Source organism: Leptodactylus fuscus, chromosome 5 (genome assembly GCF_031893055.1).
Source record: "Leptodactylus fuscus isolate aLepFus1 chromosome 5, aLepFus1.hap2, whole genome shotgun sequence".
NCBI lineage: Eukaryota > Metazoa > Chordata > Amphibia > Anura > Leptodactylidae > Leptodactylus > Leptodactylus fuscus.
This window is the reverse complement of record NC_134269.1, coordinates 77664140-77689789: the sequence shown is the minus strand read 5'-3', so window position 1 is coordinate 77689789 and position 25650 is coordinate 77664140. Positions and strand designations below refer to the sequence as shown.

Genomic DNA, 25650 nt, shown 5'->3' with positions numbered 1-25650 from the left:
GCTATATAATGTAGCTATGTGATGTTGAGTAGATATGAAGTGTCAAGGAGTGTGCTGGTACTTATGTAGTCTTAACTGTAGAAGTGTAGCCGCCAAACATGCAATGCAATAACGCACTTGAATACCATTACTAGGGTTCCCATCAGCAAAACCTGATGATTTTAGGATGGACAAAATTTCCCCATTCGGAATCCATGACTGGTATGGCAGCTCAGGAGAGATATTTGTTGAGGATATATGCCAACCATTAGTCACAGTGATCTACAATCCTTCTGTATACACGGAAATAAAGTCGGCCATAGAGTATTCGCACTAAAAGTTTGCCTGTAGTGTATGGTTGCATTATATGAAAAAACTCATAACCTTCACTACATTATTGGCGCAAAGCATGACCAAAGTCAGCTGTCAGCTGTCGTGCTCATGCGAGGTATTAATAAAAGGTTGCACAGTTTAGGAAACCCATTTTCATATACCTCTCTTTTAAGGTATTCTGAATTTATATAGAGGAGAAGGATCCCACTGAGTAATATTAGGGTTCCCGCTGAGTAATGGGTTTTCTATAGAATAACTGACATATATATACATTACATGCATACTGATGTCATTTAGAATTGTTTAAGGCTCCCAGTGATCAGCTTATTGTTGGTGGATGCTAAAATAGTAGGATTGTAAAATCTTGAAATCTTGGTTCAAATGGGATCCTTGTCAATGCTGAGTAATATCGGTCATAATACAGCTCATAGCTTTATACAGTGCCGCTTATAATAGGGGTGACTAATTCATTCCTATGCAAACTATATGCAGAAGTTTTAAAGTTAATGGCCTTACTGTGTTATACTACATGAACACCTGTTCATTATATGGAGAAAAAAAAATCTATTTTGGATGCCATTGCACTATATTAGTATAAGTACATGTCTTCTTCAGTAGCTTAAACATGCTGGAAAAAACACCTCTTTGGAGTAAATTGTAAGACTCCATGACAGCAAAAACAATAAACCCCATGGTGGCCAGTATGATCCAATAGGTACCATTGGTGTTTGTTGTAACAGAACTGGCCCTACCTTTATTTTTGTTTTTTTCTTATAATGGAACACAAAAACAGAAATAGGAATGGCGATGTCAACCTAGCCTAAACTTGTTTCATCTGATTCACACATGTAGAATATATTTAATATACAGCTGAAAATGCAGTCTCAATATCACTTTAGTCCCCTATTACAATATGATTTACGATTTATATCCATCTCTTTCAGCTTATATTAAATGTAAAGGTGTTTGTTTTATTATGAAACCTTTTTATGTTCTGTAGAATTCTATTCACCACTTCAATTCCTTATTCCTTGCTCATCCTTCACTACAGTTTCCCAAGTGTATTGCACTTCTGTTCTGTAGATACCTCAGGGTGTACCACAGTGTGAGAAGTCTGCCATGAGAAAGGTACTTGGACATCCTGTCCTTAACTTCCCATCATGCATTGTGCATGAATTGCCCAATGGCACATTATTCTATAATCCATCTCAGTGCCTCTGCTGCTAGAGACAGACTTCGCTTCACAACAGACAATGGACAGCAAGTTGGGTGGAAGGGAGACGCCAAGTGGCCAGCACCTTGAAGAAAATTTTTAGTACAAAAAAATAATAATTTATATGGGTAAATGTTTTGCACTATTGATGGTGATCACATCGGTTGTCATATGTGCACAAGTTAGAATGACAATGATCATTTAAAGTGAAGCTTCACCTGGTTAACAATTGCACGAGTGAACACAATTAGACAATTATATACTGTATACTGTGATTCTATCGCTATAAGATTCCTCATTGTATTTTTCCATTGTTACATGAATTGCTATATTATTAAACTGTGCAATTTGGGAAACAAGAGAATATGAGGCAACTGCTATCTTTGCATACCAAGCTGTATGCTTTCCAGTAGCTGTAATCTTAATACCAATCATATGGCTACTTAGTGATTTATCCAGGGGCATATCTGGAGGGGATGCAGAGAATGCAGTTGCACCAGGACCCAGGAGCCTGGCACTGGCATCAGTATTGAGATTGCAGCTTCCATCTGGCCGATAAACCAAGGAGACCCACAGGTTACCTTAACCACACTAAGGTTGATTAAACTCCTTAGCACCCATAACCATCACTGTCAAGAATTTGCTGTAGGGATGAGGTAGGGGGCACCAGACAATAGATTGCACCAGGGCCCACAAGACTTCCATTATGCCACTGGATATATCCATGCATAAATAAGAATAAAATGGGAAGAGAATGTATTAGACTGCATAGACTGTGTAGTAGAGAAAATATGATTCATTTGAAATACTGTGGGTGGAACAAAACTAGATTTTTGGAAAAAAAAAAGAAAAATAATGTGAAAATATTGTCTGTACTGAAGACAAAATTGACAAGTCTAAAAAGCAGGACAGCAAATATGTGGGTGAATGCAATAACCATGCAGAATTTATGATATCAGTGATTCCAGTGATATCACATGGAATGGTCCTGATAAGAATATGTTGGGTTTTCCAAGGATGCCTACCAGCAGACTACAGTCTCCTTATTAAATACATACACTTTCCTGCTGCCTGTTTACATGTTAATAAAGAAGCTGCAGGAGATTTGGAGGTTCCTGCATTTTATTATCAGAATAGGGATTATTATTTTATATTATTAAATTGTTATTGTTATATTGTTATTTAAAGCACCACTGTCATGAGAAATGATTCCTTTATATAAGGGAATCAAGAATGTGTCCATGAAGGGTTAAACCAGTGGGAATCGTCAGTAAGCCCGGAAATTAATTTCTTAATTTAGTCATTAAGATGGCTTCAGGATGATTCACTTTAAATGGAGCACAAACTGTTATAGGAACAGAGATAACATTGATAAATCTTCTGCAAGCTCATGAGGTCCTTCACCTCCAGACCCTCCACCCTCCAGGGCCTATACTACGCTAGAGGATAAAGAGGCAATGCATTCCAGTGCAGATTCTGTCACTAGCATTACAGTCAGGGTGTCAAGAATAGTGTACAGCTGGTACAATGACACTATAAACTACCACCGGGTGCCTATATATACAGAACACACTCTAGTAAGCATGATAGGGAAATGAAATACATGAAATGAATTACCATTCATCCACCACTGTAGGAAAATATGCGTCCTATTTTATATTGAATGAAAACAGGGTTGTCTGTGAAATGTGCAGTGTCAAATATAGGTTGACAGCGCTGCATGCAGACATAACAGGGGACCTGAGGTGAGAAGAAGGTGGGTCACCATAAATCTATTGTACACAACAGAATGGGCTTGTGCCTCGTAATCATTCTAAGAATTTTGCTTCTGTTTGCAAAATTTCCTTACATAGGAGGAACATTGGTGATTCTGACCCACTTAATCCATTTACAGTGGACAGATATGATAATTCATGTTGTGAAATTACTATAAACAACAGTATCTATCATGAGAGCCTGGAGATGGTTTCCTTGACAACCTGGCTATCCTTTGTACAGCAGACATCTAGCCCAGTGAGGACACGACTCCGCAGATTAACACTGTCACTGCTGTAAGGGTCTGCAATACAATGCTGAGTAGAGAACGGTAGGCCAAAGGTGATTAGAAAACAAATGGCTGCTGCGACCAGATTGGAAAGTGGCTGGGCGTACAATCATGCAAACATCTTTAGGTTTACTTGTGTATGTTACGCGCAGCAGTGATTTTAAATGCAATGCAACAATTCCTTTATGACTCTGATCGCTGTCTGACTTTGGGAGGTCATTTATTATTCTGACAAGGACTGGAAAGAATCTCTCTTACAAGCAGCGGTGATGATGATGATGATGATGAGGGAAACAATTATCATCAGATCAAAGTGATTGCTTAGTAACTTACAACAGACGCTTCTGCAAAAATACAATTGTAGCAAATAAACCCGTCAGTGAAACAGGCCAACATTCCACAGGAAGAATATCTCATTGTGAAAATGAGCTTTGACTTACCTCCTCTAGTGTGTCCTATAGGAAGGTACCCTGTGTGCCAATGTCCAAGCATGAAAAAGCCTTAAACATGACTAGGGATTAGTTCTAGGTGGCACTAGAGACTGGAAGAGAGCTACTTTAAATGTTTCTTCTATTGAAATATTTCCTTTAAGACATCATACCTCCATTGGACCTCCTTCATGAGAACCAGAGTGAGATCATATTATGATCTGGTCAGATATACTCAGCAGGAACAGGGTGAATATACCCATCTTTTATTTGTACTGACAGGATACCTGGCACTCATACACACCACGACTGGGCTGTGCATTTCATTACCTAAATAAACAATTCACAATCCTTAATACAATAGCTATTATACCAGTAGCAGAATTCATTGCCATTCCAAATTTTTATTAAAATCATAATAGCCAATCAGATGTCTCCTGTCTTTGCCTCTCACTGATTCCGTGATTCCTTATACCCCTTCAATACCCCTTCAATACCACTTCAATTGGATTTATAAACACAGAAATGTACAGTAAATTTTATCTAGATGTACAAGGACTTTGAAGAACATTTAGTTTCCTAGGAAAATGAATTAGAAACATTGTCAAATACTGAGATTTTCTGAGACAAAGTAACAAAAATGTGAACATTTTATATATATATCATTGTGTTAAGAAAACACTCTCACATCTACATATAAACAAGGAGAATCCATTTTTCAGTAGACATAATTTTTAGCAAGTATACTGCAGGACTAGTTCCTTCTTTGTCTTGTTGGATAAGCAGAATAAAAGGTATGATCTGCATTACTTGTTGTAGAATATAAAGTAACAGGTATATGGTTATATGCTATATTATACACTAGGAACTTATAATGGGTTCCTCAAGTTCCACCAGATATACAGAGCTTCTGTAAATAGAATAGTGCAGTATGCATGAGCCTTAAAAAGCAACATACGTCTAATGGAAAAGAGCTAACAAAAGTGTAACGTGGGAATACAATATCTACATATGGCAATAGCCACTTTTACTTTTTGTGTGAATATCAGTAAGAATCTATTTTTCATTACATCACATTTGGATTTTTTTTCTTTTTCATTATTTCATACATTTTTTTATCCTTAGAATGTGGTCACACTACTGTTATTACAATCGATTATTGCCATCTGTCATAGGTTGACAGCAACGGACATTAATGGTAGTGGAGTAAAAGACACAGAAGGAGACCCCTTCATCTGTGTCTGTTCTAATTGACTGTGACGTATAAAATATGATGGAAGGAAGTTCCATCAGCTTCTGTCTTTTAGGGTAAGGCCCCACGTTGCGGAAACGCAGCTTTTTTTGTTGCAGATTATGTTGCAGTTTTTTGAGCCAAAGCCAGGAGTGGATTGAGCAGAAGGTAGAAGTGTAAGAACTTCCCATTTCCCATTCTTATTGTAGCTGTTCCTAGGTTTGGCTCAAAAAAACGCAGCAAAATCTACAACAAAAGAAGCTGCGTTTCCGCAACATGAGGCCACAGCCTTAATGTCCATTGCTTTCATCCTGTGACGGCAGTCACAGTAGTGTGAACACACCCTAACAGTATTAGAAACAAGTAGTTTTAAGATACTTAAAGGGGTTGGCCACTTTCAGACCAATTTTGACAAACAAATGTACAATAAAAAGATATATAATTTTCCAATATACTTTCTGTATCAATTCCTCATATTGTGCTATGACTATAATGAGCGGCACCTGTGTCCTCATCACATGACCATGGACTGTAAATCACATGACCATGGTCAGAGTTTTATCCTCTAGAAGTAACAGAATGAATGACAGCAAGCAGAGATCTAGAAAACCGTTAGGAATTGATACAGAAAGTATATTGGAAAATTGTTCAACTTTTTATTATACATTTGTTTGTCAATATTGGTCTGAAAGTGGCCAACCCCTTTAAGTCAGTTCAATTTTGTTTTTCAAGAGGCATACATAGTCCCAGGGAATATTAGATCAATTGCTGCTAAATATTCTTTGTTTACATTTCTGCTAATGTATTTTCATGTATTTTCTTAATCCGTTACGATGGAGCACAATTCCATCAGCCGTTTTTCTTATAAAACTATAAAAATAATCATTACTATGATGGTATTGTTAACAATTGTCAATGGACATCATGAAACAATAAGTTTAATACTTCATTTTAAATCACTGGATGGAGATGATGTCATCAGTAAAGACGTCTTTGTAAACTGAAAAAAATAACTAAAAACAACATAATCAATGATTTTCTACGTTTTAGAGATTGGTTTAAATCAGCTATTTAGCTTAGTGTTTCTGGATGCCCCTAGAGGTTACTAGCTCACAATGAAGCACCAGGCAGAGGGTGGGGGGAATTGATACTTACAAAGAACCTATATTGAGGTCTTGACACCTTCCAGGCTGCCTCTCAAACTATAAACAGCAGCTAATTCCATCTGTGACCTCTTCCTTGGCCACTGCGATCACCATGCACATTTACATAAAGCTGTTTATTTAATTCCCATGCTCAGACATCTGCAGTTAGCGCATTGGGCTCCACTACAAGGCAGGCAGCTGTACAGTACGTTCTCTGCTGTAGAAACAAATGACAGGTAGATCTTGTAATTTGTACAACTAATTCTAATTCATAAACTCAATTTATGCTTCAGGGCAGTTCAATAAAGCATTTAAATGATTGTTAGAATACTATATCAGGAGGCCTTACAGTAAAACCGCATTTAGACATTACCCTTGCCATTCATATTACCTTTATTTTCAGTGCACATTACTTCGTACACAGAGAAATTATTAGAGTGTACTTGTACTTTGTGGTTTCCAGTATAAAACAGATCTACTTGTCTCATCTTGTCTTCACGGAGTATGACACTTGTAAGCACCACGATGAGTAAGTGAGTTTGGTTATTCAAAAAGCATTTTGTTGGGGTATGAAATAAGAGGAATTAAAGAACCACTAAGTCTTAAAGGGAAACTGTCACATGAAAAATGCAATATAGTCTCTAGGCAGCATATATGGCAGAAAGAGCTGAGCAAACTGATGTACAAGTTTGCAAGAAAAGATTCAGAATAACTTGTATTTTATACGTTTATGTCATTGCTCTTTCTACGTTAAGGAGGTGGTCCTATCACTGACTGACAGCTATCTCTGCATGCATAGTCCCAGGGGCTGCTGTCACTCACTGATAGCAACACATCCTTCACTTCTTAGCTCAGAAAGATCAGAAATTTATTCCAATGAATAACTGATACATTATACTGAATCTTTTCAAAGAAAACTATATATCAATCGTCTCAGCTCCTTCCACTCTACGACATGCTATCTATGGATTGAGCAGCAATTTCCATGTTACAGTTTTAAATATGACACATTTTGAAGTATTTCCCATCAAGCATCTATGCAAAATAGGGATTGTAAACTATTATGACTGTGTCACTTTCAGTGAGAAACACTGGCAATCTAATGTGTATGGGACCAACCTCCATCGACCACTACCATGATAAACAAGGATCCAACATGGTAGATTCTAAACAATCTACCTTTTATTTCTTCTGGGGATTAGCAGCATCAGAGGTCTCCATTTTCCATAAGATAATTAACATGTATAAATGGCTATGCTAGATGTACATGACTCAGGGGTATTTGAGGGGTACATATATGTTGACCAACCCTACATATGTTAAAAGGGTAAGTCCATCTTTAAATATTATTTTTGCTACATGGAAAAATATTGTAAATTCAACAGAGACAATTTTCAATTTATGAATCTTGTCAAAAAAAAACTTCTCATATCTCCATTTCTTGGACAGTTTTTGAACATGATACGTGGAGAATGGAAGGGTTAAGCTATTTTTCTGGTTTTGAGCAGAGATGGATAAGAGGTCCAGAAGAGAACTTAAATTACTGACCAGATTTCTGCTTTCTTTCCAACTATAGCCTTATTTATGATGTTTTGTGATCTGGATCCCATTTGCAGCCCAATAGTCTGGAGTCAGTGGTGAAAGCTTCTGAATATGCAATGAAGAGGTTACTTATCTCACCTTTAATATTTCATATCAGACACAATTGGTGCACCTCCTATTTCATAGGCTTCTGTACACCCTTACACTGCTTGTCCACTTACTGACAGGATAGGTTATTATGGATAGGTTATGACATGAGAAGACAAACACAACATGGCAGATTGATTAGAAATGATAGAGAAGATACTGTATTTTATTATAGAAATCCAGGAATCAGCAATGTTAACAAGTCTCTACAGACGGACTGTATTTTCTTGCAGAATAATCATGGCTGTGGAGATGTAGTCTTAAAAAGTGCAGAGTTAATAACCTTCCTTCGCTCATCTGTAAATATGAAACACACCAAGAAGGAAGTTGCCCCCTGATCCCTTGGCAGACCCCTTGAAAATTGCAATGTTAACATTTATCATTCCAAGAAAGTATCGTATAGGATGTTTTTCTGACTGCTACTACTCAAGTCCAATAAACATTGCTGCTCACAGTGTTCTCCAAAGAATTCCAACTCTGACAAGTAAAATGGCGCCTACCTAATATATGTCAACCAGAAATGCTGTGCTCATGGTTCTGCATCATGGTTTCAGAAACAGAAGCAATAATGCAGTCCTAGTCTTTATACAACAGACACAAAAGGTGCCCAAAAGCCTGCTGTAGTGTTGTCATTTTGATGGAAAGTATAACTCAGCGCAATGCTATTCTTACCATTACATGTGACTGAGGCTCCATCTGTAGATGGGAGAATAACCTAAAAGATCATTTAGTTTAAGTTCTGGGTCTACAACCTCCAAAATCACTTAGAAACCAATTATTATTGACCGTGCACATACAAATTTTATGTCAAAATCTTACTGCTGAGAAAATAAGTTTTGAACTCATATGGAAATTATCAGTTTGGTGCACTTGGTCAATGAACAAGGTAGTTGGAGCACCCAATTACACCTATGGTGGCTTGTAAAACTTTAGAGAATAGGAATGTGTGGTGATCACAGGTGGAGTGGATGATCTGACAGGCACAGCCACACCATGGGTGAACCAAACAGCTTGATAAGATTTAGAGAGGATCTTTCATGTCCTTGGACACATGCAGTATTATATACTGCTTTCCCATTATGTGCCCTGGGGCTGGAGATATCGGTGCCGTAACCATAGCTCTTCAGTGTCAGAAGGGCGTTCCTGACAGTCTGTGAGGGACGCCCCACCTGACAGTAGTGTCTGCAGTGCCCCCTCCCCCTCCTGACAGTACTCATCCACCGACTAGTATGGGGGGGGTTCCTCAAAGCCCAGCGTCATTGCTGGGTGGTAAGAAACGCCCCCTCACAGTATAGCACTATGGACTCTACTGTCAGGAGGGGAGTTCCTCACAAAACTGTCAAAAACACCCTTCTGACACTGAAGAGCTATGGTAACGGCACCAATAGCATGGGCACATAATGGGAAAGCGGATAGTGGGCTGAATTCAGCGCACTGTCAGCTTTCTAGTGGTATATAATACCACATGTGCATGAAAGGTCCTCTTCAAGGCTAAGACCCCATGTTGCACAGCACATAAAAAAATGCTGCATTTTACAGTACGAGCAAAGCAAATGAGATTTCAGTAATCTCATCCACACATTGTGGTAAAAAAGAACTGTGCAAAGCTGCATTTTTAAAAACTGGTGTGTTTTTTTTAGAAACGCAGAATATTATTTTTAACTGCGGAATCAGGAGCTTTATCACCATTTATTTTATAACAGAAGAAAAAAACGCAGAAAAAACTGTGTGGTGCCTTAGCCTAAAAAGCTTATTTTCTTGCCAGGAAGATTACATTTTGAAACAAAGAAGGAATGGTCACTATACTACTAACAGCCCCTACAACACCAAATAAGTGGATAAGACATTGTACCTTCATATACCCCATCTCCAATGCACGCCAACTACTTAAACGGTTTACCACAGATTTAATAGACAAATGCTATGGTCAGTATATATTAAACTTTCACCACCTCCACCAGCTTCAGCTCTTTGGCTGCTTTAATGGGCCCCACTCCACTAATTCTGACACAGTTGGAGTTTTTTCTCTAGTGCCCACCATTCCTGAACAATCGGCTCACCTACTTTTGGTGCCTGATATGCTAATTAGGCTTTCTACTGTCATATGGGCAGTACTAGGCTGGAGAAGACAATCTATGACCACACACCTAAAAGCCTAATAAAAATATTGGGTGCTGAAACTAAGTGTACTGATTGCTCACAAACTGTAGGAGGTAGAAAGAAGATCCCAACTGTTCCAGAATCAGTGGAGTGGTGCCTATTAAAGGATGCAAAGAGCTTGAGTTAGTAAAAGAGGTGAAAGATATTTTTTAATAAACAAATTAAATCTCAAAAAGGGAAAATCCACAATTTTTGGTGCATGGCAGATTTGTACACAAACTTGTGCCTTTTTCCTCCTTTTCTGGTTGCTATTGTATGAGATGGCTAGCGTGGGCTACAGATATGGTGGCCTCAGACATATAAGTTTATTTATACAAGGCTTGTGGCATAAGTAACTCTTGAAACCTATTCCAGTTACATGCTGGAGTATGTTTCAGTAACTGGCATATACTCCTTCAGAGATATACCAGCATTATTATGAGGGCTTTGCGTAGCCCAGATTAAGACCAGTGTATAAAATACCAGTATCAAATAATGTACTCCAAAGACTGAAAGTCTCAAGCATATTTCATTTAAAACTAGAGGCTAAAAGGATGCAACTTTATTACTCCCATGCTTTTACATTGTAGCTCTGCCTGTTCATATTGGCTGCTGTGTATAAGCTCAAGCCCAGCACAAACTCACCAACCAAGTCACTGAATGTGTAGAGGGTAACACTGTTAGGTAATTGTTGCCCACATACTGGACAAACCATACTGAGCCTTGGTAAGTAATCAACTTTAATATATATAGTCACTCTAAATAGGCTCTTACCATGTGCTTTTCTCAATTATAAGGGATGTAAAACAGTTTTATTAGTCGCAGAATTTTTATAGTAAGCCGATGGATATTCTGGAGATTAGTTGTGAGGTTTATTTTTCCTTTTTTTATTGTATGAATCCATTTAGATGTTCACTTTTGTCAACCAAAATAAAAATGCAGCGATAACATCCTCACATCTATGTGTAATAACCATGTGTGGATATAATTTTCCTATATGATACAACATAAATCACCTCCTGAATACTGTTGTGAGCGCTGTAATAATGAGAAGGATGAGAGACTTTGCTATAACTGAAGATAGAAAACAGAAATGGTCTAATAACTGATACTATGGTGAAAATGTAGAGGTCCTTCAATGTGTACATAGGCAGAATACTGTCTTATTCTTGGTTTACGGAAGAGCAGGCTCAGCGATAAGAAGACAGATAGAGAATCCCAAGCTGAGAAAGTCCTCCACCTGCAACTGGTGTATTGTCAGTGTCCTTGTAGACTGATTGATTTATAACCAGCTAATGCATTGCCACATTTGCTCAGAGTTAATGTTTATCTAAATGCGATACAGCGGTAGGAGATATTTTCAAATACCATTTCATACTGACCACGTTCCTTTACAGACTACAGAACTGCTAATATTCTAAACCAATGACATAACAGAGTGCGCAATAGACAGCTAACATCTTACACAATATGCTATAAGTGTTATACAGATTCTTAAAAAATGCTAAATATTGGCTCATATGACTAACCTGTTAAATACTAGACCTACAGTATACACACGTAGGCACATGAACATACACAAAATGGGGCAACATGGTGGCTAAGTGGTTATTACTGCTGCCTTGCAGTGCTGGAGCCCTGGGTTTGAATCATGCCAAGGACAACATCTGCAAGGAGTTTGTATGTTCTCCCCGTGTTTGCAGGCATTTCCTCCCATGCTCCAAAGACATACTGGTAGGGAATAATGTACATTGTGAGCTCTATATGGGGTATTACAAAAAATAAAAAAACATACACAAAATGTATTGCTTATACAAAAGTTTAGTGACTATTTACAGCAGGATTTCATGTTGTTATAGTGATTGTAGGCAAAGTGTATTGCCATGCAACAATAAAACTCTAAAGGCGGCCATACACATTAGACAGAATTAGGCTGAACTAGCATTAAATGAATGATCCTGCAGCCATATACGTTTTAGTCCTTACAATTACTTTAGACTAATGTGTTATGGGTACCTCTATATGGGTGTTCCAGTTCTCAAATATTGATGAGCTGAAAACAGGCCATGTGACCAATGAACGTGATGTCAGATGGCACCACTAACTTTTCAAACAGTTGATCTGTGGTGGTCCAGATGTTGGACCCAGTCATCTAATATTGTTCATCTATCCTAAGAATTGGTCATCAAAATTGTCCTAACTCACATTGAATTTTTTTTAGCAATTTTGTACATACTGAAAGCTATAGAAAGCCTCTAGTTGAAATTAATGGAATAGACTGCCAATAGATAACTTTTAGTCCAATGATAACAGTTAACCTGTCACCACTTCTAACATAGGTTTTTTAAGTAAATACTTACTTTCCCCATGTAATATCAATTCTGGATTATCTTTTCATAAAATACTGAGTTGTGCTGTTTCTCTATTATTCCTCCTAGAAATATATGAATACATTGACAAGTGATTGTTATCGTTCATACATAGTCAGGCATTCTCAGCAAGGACTGGGTCGTGTCAAAGACACACGCGCAACAGGTAACACCCAGTTGTCAATGTGTTCATAAATTTCTGGTAAGAATCACCTAGGAACAGTACAACCCAAAGTTATCAATAAACAAGGTTAGAGATTGGTATTTAATGGGGAATTCAACTATTCATTTAAACAGACAAGTTATCTTTGGTGTTCAAAGAATCCAGATGAACATATCTGGCAATATATACTGTGCCATATAGTGCATTTAAAGAAAGAGGACACAGGGATGCTGCACTTGATGTACATGCTCTATAGTGTACTACCTGGAATTGGCACTGCCATATAGGTATGAGCAGTGGCGTAACTAGGAATGGCGGGGCCCCGTGGCGAACTTTTGACATGGGGCCCCCCCTCCCCAAACCGATGCCGAAGACCTCGACTGACCCCCTCCTCCGCACTCTATTATGTCCCTTAGTAAGCCCTGCACACAGTATTATCCCCAATAGTGTCCCCTGCACACACAGTATTAATCCCTATAGTGTCCAATGCACACAGTATTAACCCCTATAGTGTCCAATGCACACAGTATTATCCCCCATAGTGTCTCCTGCACACACAGTATTTACCCCTAGTGTCCCCTGCACACACAGTATTATTAACCCCTATAGTGTCCAATGCACACACAGTATTAACCCCTATAGTGTCCAATGCACACACAGTATTAACCCCTATAGTGTCCAATGCACACAGTATTATTAACCCCTATAGTGTCCAATGCACACACAGTATTAACCCCTATAGTGTCCAATGCACACACAGTATTAACCCCTATAGTGTCCAATGCACACAGTATTATTAACCCCTATAGTGTCCAATGCACACAGTATTATTAACCCCTATAGTGTCCAATGTACACACAGTATTAACCCCTATAGTGCCCCTGCACACACAGTATTATCCCCCATAGTGTCCCCATATGTCCCACTGTGGACACCTATAAACATTTATTATACTCTGGGGTCTGAAAAGACCCCAGAGTATAATAATCGGAGACCCGGGGGATTAAAACCATTAAAAGAACAGAGACAGTTGCTTACCTGTTCCTGTCGGCTGTCCTGTCCGCTCTTGTCCAGCTTTAATGACGTCAGACGTCACATGACCCGGGAAGCTGGCCTGGGTCATGTGACGTCAGACACGAATGACGGAGGCCTGGCAGGATCGCGGAGAGGTAAGTAACACTGTTTTTTATGTTACCTTACCCCTCCCGGTGCGCCGATCATTATACTCGGGGGTCTGCAAAGACCCCCGAGTATAATGATAGCCTCTGTGGGCCCCGCAGTGTCACTTGCCGATCCCGGCCCAGCCAGGATCGGCAAGTGAATGGGGCCCGTAACGGACTTTTTAAAAAAAAAAAAAAAAAAAACGCAGCGGTAGCGGCTGTCACCGGGCCCCCTAATGGCCCGGGCCCTGTGGCAGCTGCTACTGCTGCTACCACGGTAGTTACGCCCCTGGGTATGAGCTCCAGGGCCTGAGATGGTTGACTCAAGTACAGAAAAGCAAAATGGTGATGGATTTCGACTGTCTACATCTAATATATAGGTTCTCATTTGTATAGAAGATCTGATTTATGAAACTAGTATCTATCCTTAGTTTACTGGTTAAGTAAACATATGCACACTGCTATTTGTATTACTTGAATATAGTTCACAGTCAAGCAGGTTGATTTTGCTATGAGGCCCTAGGTTTTTTCCTAGAACTTAGTTTCCATGATTTCCGAGGAACACAGAAAAATCTTTCTGTATATTGTTGATTTATCAATTGGGCTTAACCAGTGAGAAGGCTTATTATGGCATCGGTAATGTATGTCATAATGGGGAATTTGTATCATCCATTTGCTTGTACTATTCCCTTTATTAAACTACTCTCTATCTAATCAAGTGTAAGTTGGTGTTGTCCAGATACAATGTACCACTGGCATCTATGAGCTATGGGCACTTGAGGGTTGATTTCACACTTGGGAACGATTTATTCAAAGTCAACAACTTGCACTTTTTGTAATGTACATGTGCTTATCGATGTTCAGATTTTAAATCATTTGCCATAACTAAATTCAGATTACCATTTGTATAACAAGCAGAATTTATTGCCCATTATAATTCAAAGCTCTAGTTTCCATTAGCATGCAAGGCACTTTGTACATTAACTTAGCATTTATGCCAAACATAATGTTTTACTCATTTCATCTCACGGCCCCTTTGGATATGACATCCGTATTTTTATATTTCACTTCAGTGCTACTCATATAGTCTCTTTTTATTGACCACCTATTTTCTGCCAGCTTCACTGGCAACTAATAATATTTGCTGCTATAAAGACATCTTAGGTTTACATCATGCCTCTGCTTTTTCCCACGTTTATGCTCCTCAAGATCACATTGAAACTTTCCTATAAGAACTAGTGCAGGTATGTAGGAGTACCGCTGCTGACATAAGATTCAGAGAGAGTAGTATCTGCTTGGTTGATGTGGATATCAGTATTCCTATGTGCACTAGTTTTATACATGACCACGTCTTATCTGTTTCCATCAATATTCTCATCCCATCAATTTTCACTTGCTAAAATCGCATGCCTATCTTTACATTGATGTCATTTAACCTTTACTTGTATGGTGAATATTGTTTGTAATACTTTATATCACAAAGTGAATTCATTGACTTGTTGTAATAAGGTGGCGTCTATTATCATTTAAATGATCTAATGTCTTTACTAAACTAGCTTTGGTACCAGCCGATCCGGTATTTCAGCACTCTGGACAGTTGCCTGCAGACTCCCTGGTTAAAATCGGCTATCCGTCACAAAGCACCCAGTCTAATCACTTGTGTGAGTATATATATATACTGCATTTTTCAGGAGTTATTCCAAACAGCCTGTTTTTTTTTCTTTTTTTCCTTTTCCTCTTTTCATCTACAAAGAAAATGCACCCAGTATGTGATTACTGTGAAGACCTACAATCTCAGACCATGGTAGGTCTAGGGTCAGTATGAATTAAAGGTATAAAATACTGCCATATTCATACTCAAGCTAATTTGGGGCAGAAATGCCAAAGCTTGAATTTGGTTGGCTAATGTAAGAACCAGTATACACACTTTAGACTAAGACCCTTACTATACTATCCTATGCTAATATCTACACAGTGGATCACGTTTACTATTATATTGGAATACCTGCATAAAGTAGTAAATTAGACTTAAAATATGTAAAAAGCAAAATGTAATGTCAATAATATAATAATAATAATAATAATGGAAGAAGTTAATTATATGCAACACATTAACAGGAATTCCAAGACTGTTAAAATCATTTTATGTATGTGTTTATAGTATGTACATTTGCATAAACGTGTATATTTGTAGCAGCCAGATTAAGACTACCCCGACTATTGTTTTAACATATTTCCCCATAATTTATAACCTTATCCAAAGATCATTCTTATTGTATACATGTCTATCATATATGAAATTGATCACCACATTGTTGCTATAACTAAACACAAACCAAAACATACAGTTCACATACTACTCGTATTAAGAAATCGCAGCTGTTGGACATTACAGACAGATAATATATAGAGAAAACCAAAAGGAGAAGATGTATCAAACAAAGAAAAATGGATCAGATTCCTAGAACAACCAACGAGACATCTGTTTTCATATTCCAATGAGAGTTGGAATCCCATTAGTTTCTATTGGTATTTGCTCTACCCTAGATACAGTTTAAGTAGTAGATACAATCTTCCAGGGTAGGACTTTTTAGGAATAGCTGCTTTGCTGGACAGACTTCAGTACAGTTCCAGATGTAAATTCCTCTAGTACAGACTCAAAAAAGAATCATTGCAGTATGGTGGCTCAGTGGTTAGCACTGCAGCCTTGCAGCGCTGGAGTCCTGGGTTTGTATCCAACCAAGGACAACATGTGCAAGGAGTTTGTATGTTCTCCCTGTGTTTGTGTGGGTTTTCTCCCACACTCCACAGACATATTGATAGGGGGGGGGAAGACTTAAAAAGGAATTTATCAACTGCTGGCTAATATATATATATATATATATATATATATATATATATATATATATATATGTGACCATTTTTCTGTGTATATATGTAGCACAGCCTATTGGTACTATTGGTAGATTGATCAAATTTCTAATGTAATGCAAACATTAATGTAGACAGAAAATGTTTAAATCAGCATATTTTAGTAACAACAACTAGTGCTTCTCTTAATATAATGATAAATCAGAATGCTGTCTTGATGTCAAATCCCTCTTTATTAATTGTGTGTCAATGGCTTTTATGTTTTTGTTGTAAACAGGATAATACATATTGATATAAGTTACCTTCAGGACTATAGGAATGTAGGTATGCCATAATACTAATATATTATGCATCTTAATATAAATAACAGGAGACTCAAGAATAGCTCAAAAAATGGCATACGGATATAAATATGAAAATACTTTTACTATGGCATAAACATATTCCTATCATCTTGAATGTTACTCATTTACTAATTTGAAGCCAAAGAATCATACTTCAAATTCTAAACTAAATTGTTACATGTCAGTAAAATCAGGTAAAATGTATTTTATAGGATATCTATCTATCTCCTATCTATCTATCTATCTATCTATCTCCTATCTATCTATCTATGTATCTCCTATTTATCTATCTATCTATCTATCTATCTATCTATCTATCTATCTATCTATCTATCTATCCATCCATCCATCCATCCATCCATCCATCCATCCATCCATCCATCTATCTATCTATCTATCTATCTATCTATCTATCTATCTATCTATCTATCTATCTATCTCTATTCTACAGCATGTGTCTATCTTTTTATAGTCCATCTATATATTGCTGTACGCTATTTCCTTACTATTTATATACACATATATCTATCTCGCATCTCTCTGAACTCCTTTTCTCTCCCTATCTTGCTCTACTTTGCAGATTAGTTGTACTTGTACTTATAATGTTGTGCTGTATATTAAGATCATGGCAGAAAAATTGATGGTACTTTTATCTTAATGACAATGTGAAAGAAACAATGGCACCGAATTCACCTCTTCTAGATGTATAATTCATGTCTACTGCCCTTCATCCCATCATCGCTTTTTAGACATCAAGGCAGAGTCAGCTATGCATTGTATATCCACTGATATTACTAGCTTGGATATCTGTTGACATTCATTCTACTGACTCATTATGGTTTTTAGGTGAGCAGGTTGGTTTTAGAGTTGTGTAATGTGCAAGTGGAAAGTAAGTTGCATGAAAAAAATCAATAGGAGAGTAAGCAGACGGCGCCATATATACGTACCAAGCTGCTGGCCCGGCAGAAGAGGAAGCAATCAGGAAAGTTCAGATCTTGGCACATGAAGCAGATTGTGGATTGTATATGACAAGGGAGAGCTCAGTTCAGCACAAAGAAAAGTAGATAGCACAAACAGATAAACTATCCAACCATCTGTGATCCTTAATGATACACAATGACTTTATATGCAGATCAATCATATAATAATAGGCCTAATACATGACTGATATGGTTATTGATTTTATAGGAATACAGTAGATAGCACACAATAGATGAAACTTGCTCACAGGTTGATGGATCCGTCAAATGATGGAAAGTGTTTAGAAGAAATTGATCCTCTCATCACCTCTACTTTACTGAAATAGCATGTACTTTTAGCTGTAGTAAACATACATTTTAAAGGGATTGTCCAAAAGTAGAAGAAATATCTGCTTTTTTTTCTAAAGAATCAGCGCCACTCTTGTCTATTTCTGTGATTGTTATTACAGTTCAACGCCATTCACTTCTGCAATATCAGACACAGCCAATGGACAAGACTGGCACTGTGACAAGTAGACCCTTTTTGTAAACCTGGACAACCCCTTTAATGGTGTTGACAGGTGTCACAACTATGGGCTAAACAATGATTTAGCTGACAGTAATTTCATGTTTGTGCCTTAAACTGCCTATACACTTAATATATGAGACAGTCAGAATGGCAGATTTTGGCCAATTCGGCTGACCACTGATAAAAATAATACAGAATAATAGTTGACTATTGCTGAAGGCAGACCCTGTTTGCCAAAAAAAAAGCGATCAGCCAGACTGGAAAATGTAGGCCTGGTTTGTCCAAAGCTATGTGCCAATATTTGCCACTTTGTGCAAGCCCCATGGTGTCGGTGGTTTTAAACAACCTGGTGTTTCGGGTGGGATGGATCATATGAACAATCTCATTGATGATTGATCAGCCGATTATTTTGCCATTATCTTATGTGTATGGCCGGCTTTCTGTGTTTTAAGTGTAACTGAATGCATTAGATATAACTGAGAACTGTAGCATTGCAGAGAAATTTATAAACATCTGAACTTTGCGCTCTTGAGATAAAGAAAAAAAACTGTCTTTAAATAGGTTTGACTATCACTCTTTGCATGCTGATAATGGTCATGTAGATACCGGGCCAAAATAAGGATAAATTGTTAGGCTATTATTATATATGAATTATTGGCGTTGTCTATTGATTTGTGATATTGATTATTCTTAAAGATAACTTGGCAGACATACAGTCTTTAAAGAGTATGACATGTTGTCAGCAAACTATATGTCTTACCTTACAGAGTAATATATAGTCACAGACACAGCAGAGATAATAGGTAGCTTTGGACCCAACTGCTACCAGCAATACAATCCAAGAGGCGCCTCCTTATCACAGATGAGATAGGTCACTATGTGCTTATTAGCTTATTAATCTTACTTAAACAAAAGATACAAAAGGAATGGAACATTATTTCAAGCTATCTGAGTTGACTTTTGCTCCAAGTTTAGCCAGTGGCTGTTAAAACTATGTTAATAGAAATCTACCTGCCATAATTCCATAATATTACTACACATAGATAGTCAGTGCTACAATGCAAGATGTAGAATTTGTTGCATAATTCTACCACTGCTCCTACAAAGCAAATATCCGAGCAGAGCCTTAGACAAAGAAATATACGGGTTCAAGTTTCCGCAATGTGTGCCGTGTTTGTGTTCCTAATCCAATTTGGAATTTTAATTATTGATCCGAAAGGCAGAAGAAACTTTAGCAAACTTAAGTAATGATCTGAGAGCCCGAGATACTTATCTTAGTAACCATAGAAAAAAGGAAAAACAAAGATACTTAGTTCCAAACTGGATTTTGGATGTGTTGCTGGTTTACATGTGTTAAGGTTCTTATACGTGTCCCACCTATGTTGAATTTCTGTAATAGCTTTGGGTATAGGAGGTTACATATTCCGTCTATGACATTGTTGCACACTATATTCTGTTAGGACACCTGGAACTTAACTGTATCTAATTGGTAGCCAATGTAAAAATGTTAAATTTAAAGCCACAAGCTATAGAGGAGTGGCAGCCATAGATTAACTATATGTGCCTCAGATGCCCAAGGAAGTAAAGCCCCACAGAAGTGAATAGATCTGTCCTTCTGATCACTGGGGGACCCATATATCAGGCCTCAGGCAATTGGAAACTTATCTGTTGTAGTGTGGATAGGGAATAAGTGTCCATAACAGCAAAATCCCTTTAGGCTAAGGCCCCACGGGCCGTATCCGCAGCACTAAAGCGCTGTGGGAAGAACCGCTGCGTGAACGCATTGCAGTTCTTTCCGCAGCGCTTTTAAGAGAAAGTTCACAGAGTTTTCCTCTGTGGACTGTATCTTAATATTATATCTATGGGAAAGCCGTTGGCGTTTCCGTAGATATAATTGACATGCTGCGATTTGCAAATCCGCAACAGCTTTGCAAATCGTAGCATGTCCACGCTGCGATCTTTTCAGCAAAGTGGGGATGGGATTCGCATGAATCCAATCCACTTTGCCTGCACTGTACAACGCCACGTTTTTTCCTGCACAAATCGCAGAGTTTCCGGTCCGTGGGGCCCCGGCCTTAATATCAGTAAATATGCTGATTTTAGCAGGGCCTCTCCCCTACAGCAGATGTCTAGGGAGACAAGGATTGTGCTGATAGATTTCAATATGCCTGTTTGTTTTGTTCTTTAGATCATAAGCGAATGACAGAGGTGACTGAAAGTTTCTTTCTCAATAAATGTTTGGCCAAATGCTATCTATAATATAGCCTTACAGTCTTGACTTCAGATATCTACTTATTTTCCTCTTTACTTTAAATGTTTAAGGGTAAAAACTACTTAGGTACTAACATGAGAATGACGACCATGCAATTATACACAGAGGAAAGATTAATGTGATAGGGCAAGATGGGGCAGACAAACCAGGGCAGGTTGCTGGGGGAAAAGGGATACCAAACAAGCCACTTTGTCTGGGCCAAGGTATTCCGATAAAGGGTGAGGACACTTGAAGAAAAGCCAAGCTATGGCTAGATATCTTTAAATAAATATATATATGGAATAGTACGAGTCTTCATTATTAAAACTGTACAATGCTGTAAATGTATGTATGTGATACCTTTCATCTGGTTCTTATATCTTATTTCTCTTTTTTTCTTGCTTCATTTTCTTTTATCAGCATGTAAACGAAAAGAACAAGATCATGGTAAAGACAGAGGGAATACACCAAAGAAGCCAAGGTTGGTCTTCACAGATGTTCAACGGAGGACTCTCCATGCAATATTTAAAGAAAATAAGCGCCCATCCAAAGAGTTACAGATCACTATTTCCCAGCAGCTTGGCTTGGAGCTTAGCACAGTCAGCAACTTCTTCATGAATGCTCGCAGAAGGAGTCTAGATAAGTGGCAAGATGAGGGCAGCTCGGGAAACACATCATCTTCATCAAGCACTTGTACCAAAGCATGAAGGAAAAAACAAAAGAAAAACCAAAAAAAAAAATAAAAAAAAAATAAAAAAGAAACTACAACCTCGGTGGAAAAGCTTTAATACAAAGGAAAAGGACCTCACAATAGCAGGTTTATACTTTCAGAACTATTTCAAACCAAATTTATTTATAAATCCAAAGAAACCAAAGACTCATTTCTCCTGTATAGTGAACTTTTCTTCTTAAGACATTTTTCAGGAGAACAACTTGCAAAAAAAACTAAAATAATAAGAATACTAATAACGATGATGATACAAATTTCCACTGGCCTTACACCTTCAATCATCATTTCCAACTTCACCGTAGTTTGCTGTCTGGTGGTTTGGAGCATTGTGGTCTCTTGTCATTGAATGGACTTCTTCTTCTGATATGGGTTTTCATTGCCACCACACATTTAAAAATGAAGGTGTATGGTGTATCAGTACTATATACAATCCAGTGGTAAGGAACGTGGTCATAACTTGTCTACAGGTTGGGATATGGTGTGACCTACAAGTCGTCTTGAGTTCATTGGAACTGAGCGTTATTGTGTCGTTTGAGCCTAGCGGTTTTAAGACTTGCCGGTGGTGTTCAAATGACTACTTGGCACCTAGACCTGTGCATTCTCTTTGTTTGTTAAGAGTTCCTCACAAAATAGTGACACAACCTCTCCCACAAGTGCAACATACCAAAGAACATGTGTAGAATAGTAGTCCAGGTGTTTTATTCCAGTGATTTTAATATTCCAGTGATATTTTTACATAACGTTGTATGAAAAAGTGTAGGTATAAACAATTCTAATTTCTTACTAGATAAAAATGAAAACTCACAAACATTCATTATAATAGGACTGTTATTTATACGGAAACAGAATAATAGGGATTTGTTTCTCATTGTAATTATTAGAAGTTACGATCTGCTCGAGCACAAATATTTTCAGTTTGTCTAATATTTTTACCCACATGCCACAGTCCAACTCTTTTGTATATTCACCATGAATCCAGTGTGTGTGGTGTGCGAGTGTGTGGTGTGCGAGTGTGTAGTGGTGGGGGGGGATGTGAGTAGGTGCGTATGTGTATAAGTGTAGCTGTGAAATATTTTCATTTCCTGTACTATTTTTTATCAGGCTTCGAAACCCACTCCAATAACAATCAGTAATTCCCTTGCCTCAACTCCTTAACTATAGCTTAAGGAATTGTACAAATAGTACAAATCTATCTTTAGGATTTGTGGTTGGTTTTCCTTGGTCGTGTTTTAAAGGCGATCATACACAGAAGAGTAAAGTTGGCTGATCCTGATAACTTCATCAGATCTAGACAACTTTCTTATGCATATGGAGTAGTCCTGATTCTATCCCAACCGATGATGTGAAGACAAAGATGGGTCAGCATGCTGAGTTTCAACATCTATGATCCTTTGTTCTAAAGATGTCTGGCAGTAGCTTAAGACACTACTATGCCTTTAAATGGTATAGAGAAAGAGGAATGAGCTGCTGCTAGACATCTTTGGTAGTGGCCTATTACTAGGCAGAATGGATTGGACCTTGAAATTAAACATCATCTATCAGGGATGAGCCAGGAGGCCCTCTTATACATTAAGCAGGTTCGGCCAACCTTTCTCTAATGTGTATGGATACCTTTACTCTCCTCGTACCATGGAGAACACACGAACGTTCGGCCAAACCAAACATGCATATGTGTGTAGGAGTTGGGAGGAATAACTATCACCAAAATAAGTGTTAAGTCGACAATTATTTAAGGTGTATGTCCAGTTTAAGACCCAGGCTGGTGCGGTGCCCTCAGAAAGGGGAATTTGTGCTCTTATTTCAAGAATTTCTGACTTTTAATCATGTGGTAGCAGCATCCAAAGAACAGTGACAAAAACCAAAGACTTGTAATATGTGTTCAAGAGCCACCTTCTATTTTTTTACTTACTCTGCACAGCAGGCTTAGGCAACTAGTGGCTTTGGCTGTAGAACGGTAAATCTGAGCATGGTGTCCATGAGCAGATACACAACAGAAGAAGACGCACTGGTTGTCTACATCTCCTTTTATAACCCTTTATTTAAAACCTATGGACAGTCTTTACTTTATTGGATAAACAGGTTTCATTTGGTGGTGGCATCTTGATGAATTGTCATCGATAACTAGTTTTCTAATGTAAGTAAAACCTGTTTTCTTGTTATTTTAGTTAATGGGTTATGCCACACATCCTATTATCCATAGGATGGAATATAAATAGTTGATCGGTGCGGGTCTGACTGCTGAGACCCCCACCCATCTAAAGGTATTTACCCCCATTGTGAATTCAGCCTGACTGCACCCATGTTAAAGATAGATGTGCCCATTCATGATTGAGCTCCCATTAACTTCAATGGGAGTGCCAGAGATAGCTAAGTACAGTACTTTGCATATTTTCAGCACTCCGATCAAAGTGAGTGGGCATGCATATGCGTCCTGTCCTGCACGGTCATAACTACATTCAGCCTGGCTTGGGTCTGGCTGAATTCACAATGGGTGAGGACACTCATATTCTCAGGATCGGTGGTGGTCTCAGCTATTTCTTCCTTTCACCTATGGATAACGTATAAAAACTTTTTATGACATAACCCCTGTAACACAGAATGTAGGGAGGCTTTTCTCTAATTTTTACTTCACTTGCCATCCTTAAGGTATCATATTATGGCCTTATTCAAAGTAATTCAATAATAAACTATTCTTTACTTTAGCACCAGATAGAGACTGCACAGCTGGGATAGCTTTCCATTTGTATTGCTTATTTCATTTCAGTGACAATTTTCGGTCATATCGAATTCCAAAGACAGCTAAAGTTGCACATTTATAAAATCATACAACTTAAAAAGTAAATCCATTGATTATTTTTGCAATTTTCTAGCAATGGCCTAGTTTCTAGAGTGAATGTTTTGTTGTGCAGCCAGTAAATCCATTGATGATACCAAAGAGTTATGTCTAATAGTAATGATGTTCTACTGGAATGCATTTACAAGACGGACAACTATATTTTACTCATACACAACTGTAATTATTCCATACTGTATAATACATATGTGTCCCTCCTCTGTACTTCATACACAAGATTGACTACTTAAAGGGGTTGTCCAGGTCCTAGTGTGTAACATTTAATGCAAAGCAATCAGAAAGAAAAACAATGGAAATTTAAAAAAAAAAAAAAAAAAAAAAAACATTTATGTGAACAAACCCTATGGCCACCTTCACACAGCGCATTTTTTATGCCGCATTCAAAGTTTCAAAAATTATTTATTAATCATAAATTGCATTTTATTGTCTGTCTGATTTTATGTTAGTTCTATAGCTTGTTTTATATTGTAACTACAACATTTTCTAAAAGAGATATGAAGACGCTACATGTTGTACTAGGTTTATAGGATCTAGAATTCTTAGACTTACTTCTCTTAGGGTCAGTGCACACTGAGTATTTTGGCGCTGATTTTGACGCTGAATCCGCCTTAAATCAGCCTCCAAAAAAGTCTTCCAATAGAACTCTATTGGGAGGCTTTTTTTGAAGGCTGATTTTGAGGCGGATTCAGCGTCAAAATCAGCACCAAAAAACTCTCTGTGTGAACTGACCCTTAAAAGGGGTTATCTGAAATTTAAAAAAGAGCCTCTTTTATTCCTAAACCTGCACCACACTTGTAATGTATGGCATTCTAGCTCAGTTTCAGGCTAAGCTACAATACCATACACAGCCAAAGGAGTGCTGCTGTCTCTGGAATAAATGCAGACCCTTTTACTAATCTTGGGCAATATCTTAAATGGATTGTCCCATAAAAAAAATATTAACTTACTTTGTTAGATCTTCCAAAACATAACCATTTTTAATTTGTATAAGGCTGAGTTCACACAGAGTTTTTTCCTCAGGTTTTTGAGGCCGAATTCACCTCAAAACCCTGACCAAAAAGACGGCTCCCTTTGAAATCAGTGGGAGCCGGTCAGGTCCTTTTTCCAGGAGCCATTTGTTCCGGCTCCCAGAAAAAAGAACGGACATGCTCATTCTTCAGGCCGATTCGCCTCGTAACTCCGCCTGAAGACACTCCCTCCTCCCTACTAGGACCATTCA

At 37.9% G+C, this 25650-nt stretch overlaps 1 protein-coding gene across 2 annotated transcripts in view; it reads left to right on the top strand.

Moving 5' to 3' along the window:
• ONECUT1 (one cut homeobox 1) overlaps positions 1–22584 on the top strand; it is a 34326-nt gene extending 11742 nt beyond the window's left edge. Inside the window, exons 2-3 of one of the 2 annotated variants that reach the window (XM_075273469.1) lie at positions 15450–15554; positions 21268–22584. In XM_075273469.1, the coding sequence (XP_075129570.1) occupies positions 15450–15554; positions 21268–21554 (392 nt within the window). In that variant the 3' untranslated portion in view covers positions 21555–22584. The remainder of the gene's footprint in view (positions 1–15449; positions 15555–21267) is intronic. The other variant, XM_075273471.1, reaches the window with a different exon arrangement.
• The last annotated feature ends 3066 nt before the right edge of the window (positions 22585–25650 follow it).